The 18,976-nt window shown below is 39.3% G+C and overlaps 1 protein-coding gene across 1 annotated transcript in view; it reads left to right on the top strand.

The window, feature by feature from the left end:
- Positions 1-218: 218 nt before the first annotated feature.
- LOC122808581 (protein-glutamine gamma-glutamyltransferase 2-like) overlaps positions 219-18,976 on the top strand; it is a 565,300-nt gene continuing 546,542 nt past the window's right edge. Inside the window, exons 1-3 of the mRNA XM_044079538.1 lie at positions 219-291; positions 389-526; positions 8,478-8,516. Coding sequence (XP_043935473.1) covers positions 219-291; positions 389-526; positions 8,478-8,516 — 250 coding nt within the window. The remainder of the gene's footprint in view (positions 292-388; positions 527-8,477; positions 8,517-18,976) is intronic.

Raw genomic sequence — 18,976 nt, 5'->3', positions numbered from 1 at the left:
GTGTGGTGGGGCGTCATGGAGCACTTTTGCCTAGGGCATCAGTTGACCTAAGGCCACTACTGTGGACCGGAGTTCCACTGTGGCGACCCCTAACCGGGAAAAGCCAAAAGACACAATAAAAAGCTTGTTGGTAGGATGTGATATAACCCCACATATACACATTGTAACACAGGAATACTACTGAATTTTTAACAGACTGAGGAAAGATAAGGTCAGTAATGAAGGTGAAAAGGAAGAGAAAATGTAGTGATATAGTGATGATGCATTCATTTTTTAAGCACAGAGAATACTGTATTACTTTGTTTTGCATAATATATTTAAATATAGTTGGATTATTCCAGTGCACAAATTGATAATGTCTGCTTTCCTATTCTACAATGTGTTGCAGGTATATTTGACACAGTGGACCTTTTGTGCCGTTCCAATAATGGCGCACATCACACCGATGAAATAAGCACAAAAAGACTGTTACTACGGAGAGGACAGCCCTTCCACATTTCAGTGAAGTGCAGACAGAATATTCTAAGTGCATTGAAAAAACAGCTGGCAGTGGTAATTAACATTGGTAAGCAATTTCTACAGAATATTGTCCAGCTCTATGCACTTTTAAGTTCTAAAATATGAGATAGCTAAAGGTATGTGTGTCTTTCAATTCAAATGTTGTGCTAAATTTGTCAACCACTGCATCACATTTAGTTAAGGCACTTTCAGACGTAGTGGGAGAGAATACAGATTTTCTACTCTAGGAGTCTAAAAACTCATATGCTTTCTGTTTATGGGAATAGGAGAGATGATGTAATGTTCTGGTCAGTGAAAATGGCAGCCTTTCCAAAACATGGCACATTTTCAAATTTGTTTCAGTGGACTTAACCTCTGCCACTTTAAAGTGCATTTATTCCATTAGAGGCTGACACTTGCATTGTCGTACCAGTAGAAAGGAATATGACCAGAAACAGATAGGCCACCAGACTTCTCAACCATCCCTATTTTGAAGAAATGTTCCTATTTTCTGGACTGATTTACCCTTGCACTGGATGCTCCTATTTTTGGAGGTTTGCTCCTATTTTCAGGTTTGAGTTATTCCTTCACACAATTTTCTGAATCTACCCTCATTACATGTGATTTTTGAAGCTATCTAGTACATAGAAAACTACACTACATAACCAAAATACTAGTGGCACCAATAATTCAAAGAAAGAAAACACAGATCTTCCATCTAGTATTGTTAGGAGCAAAAATAAATGACCTTGTGTGGTAACATTTTTCAGTATGGTTCATAGGAGTGTACTAGGCTACCAACCACGGGGCATTTTTAAGTCTAGTCATGCATCCCAAATTATTAACAAGGTTTGGTACCCTTAATAAGTATATGCAGGGGCTTGGAAGATGAACCATTTAAAGGCTGTCCATGCCCATTAGATACATAGGTGCCAAACCAAGGATGAATTTTCTGTTCCCCATCCAGTTGTCCAAGTTACAATTGAATTGGGTTAGGGAGGAACTCTGCTTCACATGGATAGGGAGCCTGTTCCAGAGAAAGGGTAGTCTCTGGGATACATACCTGTCTTTCCAGAAGGTTCTATTTATATCACATATAAAGCACACAAATCAATCTCTGAATAAAAAAAAAGCACACAAAAGAATGCAGAACAGTAAGAAAGACTCTTTACTGGTGCATCCAGTACCACAGCTTATGCCTTCAAGGAATAATTAATACACCATGTAGCACTTATTTTACACATTCCTTAATTACATAATAAATCAATTAATCAGTTCCCATTACCTTCATATTGACCATTTAAAGTGACCATGTAAATATTTAAAATGACATTGCAAATATTTTAAAGTAACAAAGTGTTCCACAGTATGTAAAAAAACTATGTTTTAAAACTAATACAGCCAATGAGAATGATATGCATCTTACCCCACATTCAAGTTAATGTCCAGATTTAACCTACTAGGATACAAAGTACAACATTTATGATACATTTTGTTTCTAATGACATTAAACAACTCAAAAATTCTTCACCCTGATGAGCTATAGGTTTAGCCAACACACTATAGAAGAAAGTGGAATCCAAACTACCATGACATTCCCTAAAATGTTCTGCTACGAGGCTTTCTAATCTGCCCCTCCTGATGTCTCCCAAGTGTTCCATGATTTATTTTTTCACTGCCCTCTTGGTTTGTCATATGTACCACTTAATTGGGAACATCCACAGCCAATGATATAAATCACCCCACAAGATTCACAGTTATATTGATCCAGGGCCCTATATGTCCTACCATTTATATTAACCACATTTATATTTCTGATCTTATCACGCACTTTACACCTACCACAGGGGAAACTATCTTTTCTCATGTTTCCCCTCTCTGCTTTACCCATACTAAGCAGTTCCTTCAAATTCATGAACCTACTCTATAAGAAAGTGACCCTGTCAGGGAATAACCCCTTCAAGCTAACATCATTTGCGATAATGGGCCAAAACCTATCCACTAACTTCCCAAGAATATCAGAAAAAGGTGAATTGATTTGTGTGCTTTATATATGGTCAAAAGGCAGAGGAGTTTCATCAGCATGGCAGCAGACAATTCCCATTTTTCTTGTTCCAGTATGTGGAAAGAGAGAGAGGAGAGGAAGGCCTGTGATGACCCCTGAGTGCCTGGGGAGGTAAATGCTAATGAGGCAGACTTTGTTAAATTGGAACGGCTGTTGATTAAGGAGGTAACTTTATTCTATGACACCAGACTCCTTGAAAAATATTTAGCCCTGGATATCACTCCCAGGGGGTCTGAGAATTAACTGTTTGCCAGCGTACGAATTCTCAGATGAGGAGGGGGACTTGCTGGAGGAATGGAATGCAGCCTCTTTAACGTGCTCTAAAACTTGGCTGACAATTCTGATCAAGCATAACATCAGGCAGCAGGAGAAAATACGAGCTGAGATTTTACAAACTCAGACCCATTTGGCTGAGATAACGGTGGAAACTGCTTTTGATACTAAGCTCAAGGACATTAAAGTGAAGGTAAAAGTGGATAAAGTAGAGGAAGCTGTGACCCTTCGTAAGAAGGGTAAATTGCAAAAGGATGTCAACAATTATAAAAATAATCTTATCTTTGGTTGGCAACGCAAGGATACAAGGGGAAGATTGTCAGCTCGCCGCGCCAATAGCAGAGGACGAGATCAGTGTGACTTCCCCCTTTCTTCAGTAGGGATAGCATCAAGTAGCAAAAAAAGCATTTCTTTTGAAGATTTGAATGAAGAGGTTATGGAATCTACACCCCAAAGGGGGTCTACCAAGGGTTCCAAAGGTCAAGGTCACAAATGGCAGGGGAATTCTCTAACACGGGCAATAGAAACAGAAGAAAGAGGAATTAAATCTACTGGAAATGAGTTGGTGGAAGCAGAGGCCTCCTGCAACGTGGAACGGACACTTATTCCAGTTTTTGGATTCCTTACAAACATTCAGGACAATGAAAATGACTTGGCAAGTTTAAAAGTAGTTAATTTGTCAGATTTTAACCTAAACTATGATATTGTATCTTTATTGGACAAAGGGATTAAATTTATCCCCACTCATTTTTACAGCTTGGCCGACAACTCTTGAGGTTATTCATTTTTGTTGTAAGTTACATTTAAAAGTTTATGATAATAGAAATAACGAATTAACCCAGGAATGTTTTGTGAATATCAATGATGAAGTAAATGATGAAGCAAACATTAATGGTGATGATTCATTGCTCAATTTGTCAATTTATGATAATGAGTTTTGTGATTTTGGGGGAATACATTGATGCTATATAGGATGTTTGGGACAGTAGTGCATGCTTTTTCACCGGGTATAGCAGGTTACAGATACCGCCAGTACCATATTGTAGTACCGTTATACCTCCAAAAACATCTACCAGTATTTGTATTTTTGAGAATGTTCTTTGAAAGCAATTAGAGGTAGAATTCCATAAATTTAGAAAAATGAATAAGGAATACAATCTAAATAAGAGGCAATGGGAAGTTCTATAACAGCTGAGGTAAAACAGTCATAAATACATATTTACACAGGTGGATAAGGGAGTAATTGGGTAATTTTAACTAGAGACTGGTACAACAGCATGGCCATGGCTCTTCTTGAAAATATGTTGGTATATGAAGTTTTGCCCTGCAACCCTGTTAGTGAATTTAACTCTCACTTATTAGAAATTTTGGAGAGAGGGGAAAGGTTTGGTTTCCTCTCCACCTTGGATGTTAAGAAGTTATACATCAGGAACCCCAAAGATGCTAAATTTAAAGTGATACCCAAAATACATAAAGATATACACAATCCACCCAATAGGCCAATAGTATCAGGAAGGGGAGCATACTTACAAAATGTGGGCATGTTCTTGGATTTTCAAATTAAAGATTTTTTGTGCAGGATCATGTCGCACATTAAGAATGGAAAGGAGCTCTTTGACATGATAGGGGGTATGGATTGGCACAGTGATTATTACTGTGCTAGTGTGAATGTTAAATCACTATATACAAGCCTCCAGAATAGATAGGGTATAAAAGCTGTAAGGAACATGTTAGGTGAAGACCCACATACAGATTTTTTTTATACGTCTGCTGGAATTCTCCTTGACACACAACTGCTTTAAGTTTGATAATCAATATTTCTTGCAGAAGGTAGATACGGCAATGGGGGCATCTTAAAATCTTAAAATAAATGTAAAATAAAATAATAAATAAATCTTATGCCCCTGTTTATGCCATTTTGTTTATGAATCAGTTTGAAAATTCATATAGTTATAACAACGAATTTTACAAGCAAAAAAATTGTTGTGTTTAAAAGATATATCGATGATTTAATTTTTATTTGTAAGGGTGACTTAGGGGAATTTTAGGATTTTATGCAGTATTTGTAGGGCAATCACTTTGATTTGGAGTTCAATTTTCACACTAGCAGGGAAGCAGTGCAATACTTAGATTTGGAATTTTTTGTGGGAGAAAGTCAGAAAGTTTAGTTTAAGCAATTTGTCAAGGAAACTGCTGTTAACAACTTCCTTATGGCTGACAGCATGTACACCCCTCATTTGGTGGCGTCATTGTCATATAGAGAATATCTCCATATAGCTAATAACACTTCAGACAAGTCCAATTTGGATGATGAGTTTTGTAAGGTTAGGGTAAAATTACTCAGCCAGGGTTATGATGAACATATTTTAAACTCTACTGAGAATAAAGTTAAAAAAGCATTAGGAATAGCTCACATTGAGGAAGAAAACAACTCATTAAGGAGAAATTGTAAATATCAGGATTTTGGGAGATGAGAAGATGGAGACAAAATATTTTTTGTGAACAGAATTTCACCTTTTTCTAAGATTCTTGGGAAGTTAGTGGATAGGTTTTGGCCCATTATAACAAATTATGTTAGTTTGAAGGTGTTATTCCCTGATAGGGTCACTTTCTCATATAGTAGGTTCATGAATTTGAAGGAACTGCTTAGTATGGGTAAAGCAGAGAAGGGAAACATGAGAAAAGGTAGTTTCCCCTGTGATAGGTGTAAAGTGTATGATAAGATCATAAATATAAATGTGGTTAATATAAGTGGTAGGACATATAGGGCCCTGGAGCAATATAACTGTGAATCTTGGGGGGTGATTTATATAATTGGCTGTGGATGTTCCCCAATTAAGTGGTATATAGGACAAACCAAGAGGGCAGTTAAAAATCAAATCATGGAACACTTGGGGGACATCAGGAGAGGCAGATTAGAAAGCACCGTAGCAGAACATTTTAGGGAATGTCATGGTAGTTTGGATTCCACTTTCTTCTATAGTGTGTTGGCTAAACCTATAGCTCAACAGGGTGAAGAATTTTTGAGTTGTTTAATGTCATTAGAAACAAAATGTATCATAAATGTTGTACTTTGTATCCTAGTAGATTAAATATGGACATTAACTTGAATGTGGGGTAAGATGCATATCATTTTCATTGGCTGTATCAGTTTTAAAACATATTTTTTTACATACTGTGGAACACTTTGTTATTTTAAAATATTTGCAATGTCATTTTAAATATTTACATGGTCACTTTAAATAGTCAAAATAAAGGTAATGGGAACTGATTAATTGATTTATTATGTAATTAAGGAATGTATAAAATATGTGCTACATGGTGTATTAATCATTCCTTGAAGGCGTAAGCCGTGTTACCGGATGCACCCTTAAAGAGTCTTTCTTACTGTTCTGCATTCTTTTGTGTCTATTTATATCACAGTCAAGCTTTATGTCTTTATAATGGATAATTCTGGTGCTGTTTGTTTTGCAGATATTCAGGAGACCCATCAGTTTGGGTCCAACAATGCCTTGTATGCCAGGCATAGATTTCCCCTCAACAGCCTGTAGGAGACACAATACGGGGACAGGGCTTTGAAGCAGTCTGTATAGGACATTTACTTACTCCATGTATTCCTTTAGTGAAGAACCTCTGTGGATGTTCCAGCTGTTGGATGTGGCTGGTTAAGTACATATCAAAGGAGGCATTGTATTCAATGATAAATCTGATGAAAGCCAAATACACTGGAAAAGTAACCTCCATGGATCTAGATGCCATGTCTTTGAAATAAGCTGCACAACATACAGTACTACTGTAGACACGTGATGGTCAAAGCCTATATTATTGTAATTGTGTGTCCCCAAGTCCCTGACTACTGGGTCAACTCTTTGGGGTGTGTTGTCAGTATGATAGTTAACACGGACGGATGATTTCCCAAAGGATAGCATTATGCATGTCTTAGCATTTAATTTTAGTCCATGGTTCTGAAACAAGTTGTTTGTCTTTCTCAGCCCTTCCCAGAGACCATTGGTGTTAGTGGGGGATTCTATGACTGCATCTAATTTGCAGTCATCTGCAAATTTGATCAGCCAGAGGCCCTATATGTTGGCCTTGACTTCAGAGAAGTAGAGGCTAAAAAGGAGTGGTCTCAGGACCAGTCCCTGAGGGAATCTACTTGTGACTGCCTTCTTTATATTAGTGGACGCCCCAGTTCTAACTTCCTGGGTCATGTCTGTGAGCCAGCTGGCTATCCACTAGGTGATATAAGGGTTTATACCTAACCTATTAAGTTTGTCAACAATGCCCAAGTGGTGTATTGTGTCAAATGCCTCTGACAGGTCAAGGTAAGCAGTGTGCACCATTTTGCCCTTGTCCATTGCTTGGTGACCTTCTCAAAGACATCCACCTGGTTGAATAGGCATGACTTGCCTTGATGAAATCAAACTGGGTTAGGACATGTGTCTGGAGGTTTTCTATGTTATTATTTATAATTTCCATGGCATATGAGACAAGTGAGAATTATGGGTTTGTAATTTGCAGGGTTTGTAGATGGCCCATCTTTGTGCAAAAAGATGGTTGCTGGTCTGCATTTGTAAGGCACAGAGCCTGTTTGGAAGTTACAGTCAAATAGGGATTCTAGAGTACCTGATAGTTAATGCTATTTAGAAGGTGTCTTGGGATATTGTCTGGGCCCATCAATGCAGTGTTCCTGGTCTTGGAGAGTGCACTGGGGACCTGTTTCCTTGGCTACAGATTTTTTACTGTTTCTTTGATAATATGCTTATATTTTCCATTTTTGTCACTCTCTGTTTCTTAACTGTTTCTGAGTAGTATCCCACATTCCTTCTAGAACCAGGAAGAGTTATATGCTATTTGGTATTCGCATTTTATGGAAATTAGATGTCCAGATTTTTGACTGGGTATACCAGCTTTTCAAGGAACTGTCTGTAAGCAGAGGTATGTAGGACACTGTTCTTTATGGTTACATTTATAGGCACGGCCGGCCTTAGGCATAGGCGAACTAGGCAACCGCCTAGGGCACCGTACAGCTCGATCACATAAATGGCGCAATTTTATTTATTTATTTATTTAAATGATTTTGTGCTGTTCTCGGCGGGACACTGTCCATAAAATGGAGACTGCTTGTGTGAGTTTGCATATAATTTCAATAAATCATCAATGCAATACTATTATTTAAAAAAGAAAGAAAGTCCTGATATTTAAATGCGGTTTCCTCTGACCGCTCAGAGCAGTGTTTTCCTAAAGAATCACACCAATACTGTAATACCGCATGACCCTTAGTAAGTCAATCAGAGGCAAGGGGTGGGTTGCCATTGGCTCCGCTCACTGGGATGTTAGACTTCCCTGTTATTATTTGTGTAACACACACACACAAGCATCAGAAGAACTCATCCCAGACATATAACATCCCCAGATTGTGCTGAACTGAAATAAATCAACTTGTCCTCCTAGAATGATCTCAAAAGACAATTTCTGATGGTTCTGAAGTCGATTGATGGTTTGCATACAATGGTAATGGCAAAGAACAGCTCCTGTTAGGTATTTGTGTTGGTGACCTCAGATCGCAGAACATATTAACATTTATCCAGAGATTTTCTTCTCTTAAAAATAATAAAAGTTGTGAATAAGCAAATAATAGCTAAGCCTGTTCTCCCATTTCACTTCATTAATGTGCTTAGTTCTCTGGAGTAATAAAATGCTGGGTGCAGATGACCGAACAGATAGATAAATACATACATAAAAGTAGACTGTCTACAGAACCAGGTAGTGATAGAAAACACAAGTTCTCCATCCCTCATGGAGATGACTATGTACTGGATAGCTGGACGTACAACGTGCTGGCTCTTCTAATTAAGCCATGGCACCAGTGGTACCTTCTGATATTATAAGCTCTGTTTAGGGCTTGCTTCTTGGCAGGTTCTGTCATGTTTGATCACAGCATCTTAGCTGTTATAGAGGTACTGACTCTGATGACAAACACAATTTGCTTTCCTTACTCTACTCATTTTTCCACCTGCTGGATAAACTACACTTCAGATAAGTAAAAGGTTTATTTTCCCGCCACTTGTAAGAGCTGTGTTATGTTTCACTAGTCCTTCCACTGTTGTTGCCTGTTTTGCCCCTTTCTTTGTGAAGATTTGTCTAGTCATACTCAGACCTCTCTGTGAAAAAATGTAGTTCTTCATATATCCCTTTTTACAAGATCACTTATAGAAGAGGTGCTCAGGCACACTGGCATAATTTCTTCATATTCGCATACTAATTAAAACAAATTTGCTACCACATCAAATAATTACCTGATTGTTTTAAGGGAAAGGGCACATCCACACATTCAAGAAGTTCTTAAAATTGCATACATGCTGTAAATGCTTGCATTTGCTACTGAGACAAATTAATTTCACCTTACAGAACATTCCAGGGTATATTTCCCACCTACATTAAATGACTTCATATAGACTGGGATTTGTTTAAATCAGATTAGTTAAGCACATTACTTTACATAATTAGTGAAGGTTTTTACTTGCGCTATTTGCAATCTGTTTTTGTCATGTATCGGCTTTGGCAGTTTAATTTGAAAGTTACTAGTTTTGGGAAGATTAAGATGACAAGAGATAGAATTCAAGTCAAGAGCCAGGTGCAGTTAAAATGTATGGCAACAACGCATGCAGATGTCTTTTCCACTTTTACTGAATCTTTTCACATTTAACACACTACACTTTTAAAAAATATATTTAATATGGAACCCAAGTTCTGCCGCCAGCAGGCAAAGGGCAAGCTTCCTGTAAATCCCCGCCCCAGGAATAGACGTATTTGATGTTCTATTACCTAGCTTTTAGCTAATTGGTTGGAGGGGCCTGTTTTTCATCCACGTGCGTTTTTCTACATTCTGTGTTGTGCATGTCATGGCGACAGATGACAGTATCACTGGCCTTAAGATGACAGCAGTGATTCTAGCAAAGTGGACTACAGGTGAGTGTCTTTAGTTTCATGAGCTTTACTTGGGACGTTTAGGAGGCAGAGCGCTGCAGAAGCATACACTTCCGGGATGTGAATGTTTACATTTGGCTTGCTGGTTCTCTATACATTTGATAAAGTCATCTGTGATTTTGCCTTATATTATTTTCACCCTGTCCATCACAAAATTAAATCAGTTGAAAATGCCAGATATTAGCTTTGCAATTCCAAATGCTAGAAAATACATTGATTCAAAACCTGTTGTGCTATTAATTCTACATAAATTAGAATAGTATTTAAAACTTTCCCTGATTTGCAGTATTTGTCCGAAATTCTTGAGCAAGAAGTTTAGAGGCTTGACTGCACTTGCATCTATCTTAGAAAATAGTAATCCAGGTTTGCATCAGTTTTGTTAGGGTTAAAACATTCTGTTTTGATAAGAGGCGTGAGAATGCCTCAGTTTTGCAGAAATATAGCTATTAAAAAGATATACTTAAAACATTAAAGTAGCTTCGGGTAGGCGAAAGTGGCTTGTAATTGTTTTTTTTTTTATTTATTAATTTTATCATTTTGACAATGTTTAAGTTTATACACTTTTTTTTTTCTAATTTTTTTTACATATTTGTTATGGATGTATGACATATGATGGGGAGTACACCTTTAAACAACAAGCAGATATATGGACTCAGGATGGAGTGGTAGGTTATTTAAACTAGTTAAACATTATATTCCATTGAGATGATCTGTTGAAATTCCAGGTTATATGGGATGAAAGTGTTTATCAATTTTATTGTTTTCATTGTTTGATTCATGGTCATTTATTAAAAGTTTTGCAGCCTGTCTTTACCATCTTGGTTTCATTTTGGAGACTGTCGTTGGGATCTTTTGTGCTTGTGTTCATTTAGAGTAGTCATTTGGCCAGGGTTTGATGCTTCCAGTTTCTAAAGGTGCGCCATGCACTAGATGTGAGTCAATTTTCAGGAAAAAAGTGTTGTGATTGCTCCCCTCAAGCTAGTGTAATGCAAATCAAAAACAGCCAATTAGGTTAGACTGCTTCCAGAGTCAGACCATTCTAGGAGTAACGCAGACCAGGCATACAACAAATGTTTGTGTTTCTTCCTACTTAATGTAGGGTTTGAGGTGTGTCTTCTGTGAAATGTGGCACAGCTGTTTGTAGGGTTAGTTTCTGCTGGTGGTGCTTTTGGATTTAAACAGAAGTATAGAATGGTAAGGACAGCAAAAACTGTCCACTTCTGTGCACTTGTTGTGGTAGTACAAAGGTTGCAGAGAAGATAGCATCTGGAGTAAGTGTTTACTTCTCTTGCGTTAAGTGAATGTACCTGTGTCTTGTTCAGCCATTGTCTGTGAATGTTTCATTTGTCTTGTCACCAGGTTTAGTTATAAATAGGTGATGTGATCATGACAGTGCTGCTTGCAGATCTTTGGTTACTTGCAAATCTGTGGTTGTTGCAGTTTACATCTTTCTCAACTGTCTCCCTTTGTTTTTTGTCATTCCAGTCCTGACAGAATGAGCAAAAGTTATGTTCAAGGCAGGGGGGCTGTGAAATGTAGCCATCAAAACATTCTTCAATAAATGTCCTGTAATCAAAAGGACAAAGCCTCATATGCCTGGGTGAATGGTACCTGCCAGCTGATGGCACAGCTTTGGGCACCTGCTGGGACTGCACTATGTCATAAAGTGTGTGTGTGTGTGTGTGTGTGTGTGTGTGTGTGTGTGTATTACTTGTCAGATGAACTCTGATATTAATTTTGGACTTCGTAACTTTCAGAAAATGCTTGGTAATGCAAAACCCATTACAGTAGAAACTGATTTTCATACATTTAAAAAAATTGAAGGATATAACTGGAGTGGCTTTCACGGGGAGTGACCTATTTGTGGGTGTGGCTCAAATAGGGGTGCATCATGAGTATGGTGTGGGTGGGGTTTAAGGGGCGCCAGAGCACTACTTCACCCAGGGTGCCATTTCAACTAAGGCCAGCCCTGTTTATAGGCACAACCTATTTAGAATACATGTTTTGATTTGTAAATGGTGTGAACTGAAGAAAAATTGGTCTGTTTTGTAAAGCTAGCTGTGTAGACAAGCTCTGGTGACCCCCCCCCCAATGTTTTTTTTTTACCTCAGAAAGGGTCATATTCATCTGAGATGCAGTTCACGATTAACTGCTTCTGTAACAAGCTAAAATCTCAGCTGTACTTAATAGCTATTTTAATATCTTCTAATATTTGATAAAGAATTAACTGTTCTCATCTAACTACTCTGCAAGTAATTTTATAAATACAGTACTTAATCTATTAATTTTTCATGGCTTTTTCTAGTGGATTTATTTTTTGAACATCAGTTTTATTTAGGTATGCATTTATTTTTTGACATAATATGTCATTCTTTTAGGCTTTCCATGTTAAAGAAATCTATATATTAAATGCATTAGATTTAAATGGCTGTTAGTTATATCAGTTGTATAAAGACAAGACTATAAAAATGTTGTGGGAAACAAGAACTCTTCCCAACCACTGCAAGACATATTATAAATTTAACAAGCATATATGCCAGTGATGAATGTTAACTTGTACCGGTAAATGACTACAGCAATAACATATCAGGAAGGGAGACAGTGAAATAATTATTAGAAGAATACTGCAGACAAAACATTCTTTAATTAACTGACTGGTATTATTTTGCTGTGCAAATAGGCTGCCTGAATTTCATTGATCAGACAGATTGACTACTGCTGTTTTGGTTTTATTTGGCTTATTTCTAAGAAATTACATGATTAATTACATTAATTCACTCTAAAGATGAGAAGTAAATATAGAAGAAAGTATTTGAAGTTTAATACTTTATATGAAACTTTGTGATAGTAACTATGAAATACAATCTATCCATCCATTTCTCTAAACTAATTGCCCTGGTGACTGGCATGCTTGTCACTTGATAAACAGGCTAGACTAGGCTTTCATATCTCCAGAAGTAGTCCCCCAGCTCATACTGTAAGATTGTCAGGCATTCCTAGACATTCTGAGAGACATAATGTATCCAGGGAGTCCTTGTTCTTCCCCACGGTCTCTCCCAATGGGTTGTACATAGTGCACCTCCCATGGAAGGCACAAATGTGTCATCCTCACTAGGTAACCAAAGCACTTCAACTGATTGGCTCAGCAACCTTGTTTGCTGTAGCATAGACTAGATCCAGGCCTGCTGAATCTAGCTTTGTTTGTATAACTTGAGCACTAATCCAGGCATTCTTTAAAGCATTCAATTGTATTTATTACTGCTTGGTAGTAACTTGATTAAAGTGTAGCTACCATTCTAAGTCTTTTGGATTAAGCACTTGGGCTTCAGACCAGTTGTTTTACATTAGGAAGGTTTGTGGCCTGCACTGTGGTGGCAGGACAGGTAGCTTACATCCTTCTAAGTTGGGAACTGCTGATTGAGGGCTCAGTGTCTGTTATTCTAGTTTAAGCACTTGGGCTTCAGGCCAGTTATTTTACATTAAGAAGGTTCGTGGTCTGCACTCTTGTGGGAGGAGAGGCTGGACTCTGTCCTTCTGAGCTGGGAATTTCTGGTTAAAGGCTTATAGTGCCTGCATATTTGAACTGTTTCTTACTGAAATTGGTACACCTTGTTTGCTGTAGCATAGACTAGATCCAGGCCTGCTGAATCTAGCTTTGTTTGTATGCTTGTTGTTTGTTTGCTTATTTCCCTGAAACGGTAATTCCACCTAAAACGTGGCTTTTCAGCGCTTCTGTGGATCCCTAGTGATATCTGCATTGCTTACTGTACTTATTTCCTTGTTTCACTTGAAAGAAAGTTACTGTTTGTCATTTTTGAATTTAAGTTACCTGTAACACATTGCATTTAAGTTACCTGGCACTTGCTCACTAAAGAAATTATATAAGTCAGCACTAAAAAAATTAAAAGCACTACACCCTCACAAACTCCCCTTGAGTACCTTGTTCCCCATTGGCCCTTTTTTTCAATTATAAAGGAATTCCCAGTACTATACTAGCATGTCCAAAGATCATTTGTCAATCTCCTCTCCGGTCCAGCTGATGAATCTGGGAATTTTGAGGCAATGTTACAACTGCCTCATGTATACAGACAACCCTCTCCTCCTCCCAACAAATTCCAACACATGTGAGAGATGCAACCATATAGATAAAATGGAGGCTAAGTTCTCTCAACTCAGTACTGGCATAACCAGTCAGGAGGAGAAGGAAACCACACTCACTACAATTCCAGTCTCACATAGACCTACCACAACAGCAAACCAAACACATAAACACACAAAACATACTCGGAGGCTTTAAATAAAAATCTGCCTAAGCAGCAGAGACCCCCAAAGCAGACACCCAAGAAACTGCTACCCCAAAACAAAACACGTGCAACACATAGCTCACAAAGCCAATGTGCCAAACAGTCACAGCCCTTAAGGCTAAACAACACACCTGATACACTTGTAATAGGTGACTGTATCATCAGGCACACTGACGTCCCACTCACCAGGCTGAGCAAGGAGAAGGTCACAGTGAGCTGCCTGTCGGGTGCTAGGATCCGCCACATAACACAAGCACTCAGGTCACTCCAAGGCAAGTACAAATATGACTCAGTCATTGTCCATGCTGGTGTGAATGACCTGAGACGTACCTCCCTGGACTACATGAAAAGAGACATAGAGGAGCTCTCTGAGCATGTAGCCCAAGCTGGTATGACCCTGACCTTGAGTAGCATCTTACCCTCACCAAGAATGATGCCAGAATATGAAGACAAGATGATCAATTTCAACAATTGGCTTAAGTATTGGTGTCATTCAAAGGGGATCCAATGCCTGTCAGCCTGGGATGACATGCTCGACAAGCCACGATGCTTCGCTAGGTACGGCTTGCAACTGTCACCCCCGGGCTTTTGGATATTGGCAAAGGCTCTTCCTACCCCCATAGGGTTTTTTTTAGGCAAGGCTCAAAAGATAAACCCACCTCCATAGGTATCACAAGGGATAAGAAACTAAGAGTAATGCTACTCAATGCCAGAAGTCTAAATCTCAAGATGCATGCACTCAAAACTCTCCTTAGCATGGAGAACATCGATATCTGTGCAGTAACAGAAACCTGGTTCAAGGCTCCCAAGAGCACCCCAGCACTACCAGGTTATAACTCATGCCATGCTTTTCGGCCCCAAAACTTGGACCGAACCACAAAAGGAGGGGGAGTATCAATATTCGTCAAAGATACCCACACCTCCAGGTTGGTGGCACAGCATGAAGCATCAGAGACTATCCATGTGCAACTAACAGTGGGTAAAACTGCCTTCCAGTTTATAGCCTGCTACAGACCACCCTCCCAAACCCAGGAACCCCACTTGGCCTTCCTGAGAACACTGGAAAATATGAAGTTCTCTCCAAACACCATTATATTGGGCGACTTCAACTACCAAACATAGACTGGGAGCATTACTCTAGCTCCAACACCCTAGCCCAAAGGTTCCTAGAATTTATAAACTCAAATGCTATGGAACAACTTGTTACCACTCCCACAAGAGGGGAAAACATACTGGACCTGAGCATCACTAACATGGGGACTCTATGCTCCAGACCAGAAGTGTATCCCTCACTGGTAAGATCAGACCATAAACTAATCTCACTGGATATTCACATCCCGACCCCACCCCCTGCCCAGAAAACCACAGTGAAAAACTTCTCTAAAGCAAATTTCACACTCCTCAAAACCAAGGTGGAATCCTTCAAAGCCCCCGGGCCTGTGGAAAATACGGCCCAGACCACAGAATCCTTTATAAACGCATTCTATGAACACCTTCAGGAATGCATGGATCATGCAATCCCAAATAAAACCAAGATCCAATCCTCCAAAGGCAGATGTCCTGTCTGGTGGACCCCAGCCATAAACAAACTATACAGTAGAAGGAGGAAAGTACTACATGATGGAGCAAAATCCCAAAAAGGGAAGGCATCTCTGATCAGTATTAGCAAAAAACTACGGGCACGCGTAAAATCATCTAAGGCCAGCTTCGAGAGAAAAATTGCACAGGACACTAAGGATAATCACAAGGCTTTCTTTAGTTATGTTAGGAACCTGGGTGGGAATTCCCAGATATGCTCAGAATTAGTCCAAAATGACAAAAAATACACCGAACCCACAGACATTGCCAACATCCTAGCTGACAGGTTGAGCGCAAACATCCCCCCCCCCACCAAAAGGGCAAATATCTGTCCCAGCAGAGTCCTGCCCCCCTGACATCTCAGATGCTCAGGTAAGAGCCACCCTCTCCAAAGCAAAAAACACAGCATCAATGGGACCAGACGGTGTCCCAGGCTGTGTCCTACATGAACTCCAAGAAGAGCTAAACCCAAACATAAAACTACTGTTCAGTCTCAGCCTTACTACAGGATATGTACCCAAAGAGTGGCGTACAGCAACAGTGGTCCCTCTCCACAAAGGTGGTGCCTCAACGGATCCTGGAAACTATCGCCCCTTACCCAGTTTGGCTTTGTTAAGGGCAGATCCTGCCTCTTAAACCTGGTTGATTTCTTTGAAACAGTCACCAAGGCCATTGACGAGGGGAAGGTGGTCCACACAGCCTACCTGGACCTCGCAAAAGCCTTTGATACAATACCCCACTCGGGCATTATAGATAAGCTCACCAGCTTAAATATAAACCCCTATGTCACTAGATGGGTTGCAAACTGGCTCAAGGACAGAACCCACATGGTTAGAATTGCTGGAGCCATGTCAGACTCCAAACCAGTTACAAGTGGCATCCCACAAGGCTCAGTCCTGGGACCTCTCTTGTTCGGTATATATTTCTCGGAGGTACAGGCCAACACGGAAGGACTGTGGCTGACCAAGTTTGCAGATGACTGCAAACTGGGTGCCATAATTGACTCTCCAGCTGACACAAGCATCCTCCAAAAGGGCCTCATAGAAACAGACAACTGGTGCCAGAGCCATGGCCTCAAGCTAAACGCCAAAAAGTGTATAGTCATCCCCTTTGGCAAAAACAAAGTGCCCACAAATTACCACATAGGTGGTAATCCATTAAGTACAGAAGAAGTAATTAGGGACCTGGGGACCCAAGTTGATAGCAATCTCTCATTTGACAACCACATGGCCAAAGTGGTTAGAAAAACATTTTATATAGCCCACCTAATCATGAAGGGATTCACATCTTGATCAGGGGAGGTCATCGTGCCTCTTTACTCATCCCTCATCAGGCCCATAATTGAGTACAATGCCCCTTTTGGGATGTACCTTACCAGACACCTGCAGCAACTGGAAAGACCCCAAAAGTACCTCACCAAGAGGATCAAAGGGCTCAAACAGATGCCATATGCTGCCCGGTTAAAGAACAGCTCTACTCAGTGGCATACCGCCTGCTCAGAGGCGATCTGTGCCTGACGTATAAAGCCATGTCCAACCCGGAATTAATGGATATGCTGCACCTCAGAAAATCCAAATCCCATCGAGCTACGCACTCAAGAGACTTGAACCTCAGCACTGAAATAAATAGGACATGCTGGAGGGACAGATTCATAACCCAGAGGCTCCCTTCACTCTGGAATAAAATCCCAGTCCAGGTTAGGCAGAGTCCCTCATTGACTCTCTTCAAGAGGAATCTTGATGAGTGGATGGGAGATCATAGGTTTACCCCGGGTATCACTTCTGTGTCACTGTTAGACAGAGGCACAGTATACTAACCTCGAAAAAGGGCATAGCAAAATTAATTTAAAATAGGTGGCGAAAGCCAAACACACTCTGGCTAGGCTTATAAATGCCCTAGGGCAGATAGCCTAGTATGAACCTATGAACCTAGAAGAGCAGCAGCTATTCTCAAAGATTCCCCCGATTGCTGAGCTCCTCACCACGTCACGAGCAGTGATCCCAATGTTAACATATATATATAAAAATACTAAATATATAGGTGCCGGAATAGATTTTCTCTGGCAGAATTATTTCAGCCATTATTTCTAAGCAAACTAGATCAAAATATACTTGCGTTCTGTGGAATTATTTCTGAGCAAGTTAGGCTAGACATCATTTGTGTTATATAAACATTAGGTTACAGCAGCATGTTGCAGGTTTAGATAAGAGATTGTAAGCATTGTTATAGGCAAAGACAGATTATGGAACATTGCTTGCCTCAGAGAAGCAATTAGAAACATAAATGGTTTGCCATTATATTTTGTTCTTGCTTTTATTATAAGTTCTGTAATGAATGCAGCATTGTTTGTACAAAGGGAAATTTGAGATCACAGGAAATCTGCTTGGACTTATGATAACATTCTGAAATGTAACTTTCTGACCTGACATTAGGAGATGATTGCATTATTTTATTTTCAGTTTAGAGTGTATAAATTATGATTGGAACAAATATTTCAGAAATATATCATCTAAGCTGGGAACACTTTCATTCGTGTATTTTAGTAAGTCATCATAGTCTGCCATGTTTAGATGTGCTTTTAGAAGCTGTCATTCTATTCTGAAAAACAAACTTACTGCCAAGATACAATTTTATGTCTCAGTGAATTTACTTTGAGACGGGAAGTGTTTACCATGATTTACATTTGTCAAGAGAGAATGTTATCTCATCTACCTATAACATTTATAACACAGCATGGCAAACGGGGGTAGAGAAATCCATGGCAGTAATGAAGGAAATAGTTCCAACATATTTTAAAACTATCCAACAGTATATAGCTCCTTAGAATCTTTGTAGAATTTGTCTAAAATGAGACACCAGAGCACTGGATCTTGGCTCATGACAATCTGTATCTTGTTACAGAACAAAACTGCAGTCAGGTACCACTCCAGTATGTCATCTATCTGCCAAAGACATGGATTGTAGGCAAACTTTATTTCCTAATTGCACATCTGCAGTGAATGAAAACATATTTAAAGGAAGCTTCCCATGCTAGTAGAAGGTAATAAATTAATAGTTTTTAGGCTAATAAAGCATTAATGGCAGCTGTATGGTCTTGTACAGCAGACAGTGAAATAATCTCTGCTATGTACATGTCAGGAATATACAGAAAAGAAATGCAGAAATTATTTTTAACTGTCGTATATATAGAGGGTGTTATCAACCAGAATGTGAAAGAGGGAGAGGCACTAATACAATATCTTGCCTTCAACAGGAATGGATTATGGCA

The sequence above is a fragment of the Protopterus annectens genome, chromosome 8.part0, assembly GCF_019279795.1.
Source record: "Protopterus annectens isolate FY-2018-M chromosome 8.part0, PAN1.0, whole genome shotgun sequence".
In the NCBI taxonomy this organism is placed as follows: domain Eukaryota; kingdom Metazoa; phylum Chordata; order Ceratodontiformes; family Protopteridae; genus Protopterus; species Protopterus annectens.
Note: the sequence above shows the minus strand (reverse complement) of the source record. Positions and strands in the feature narration are given on the sequence as shown.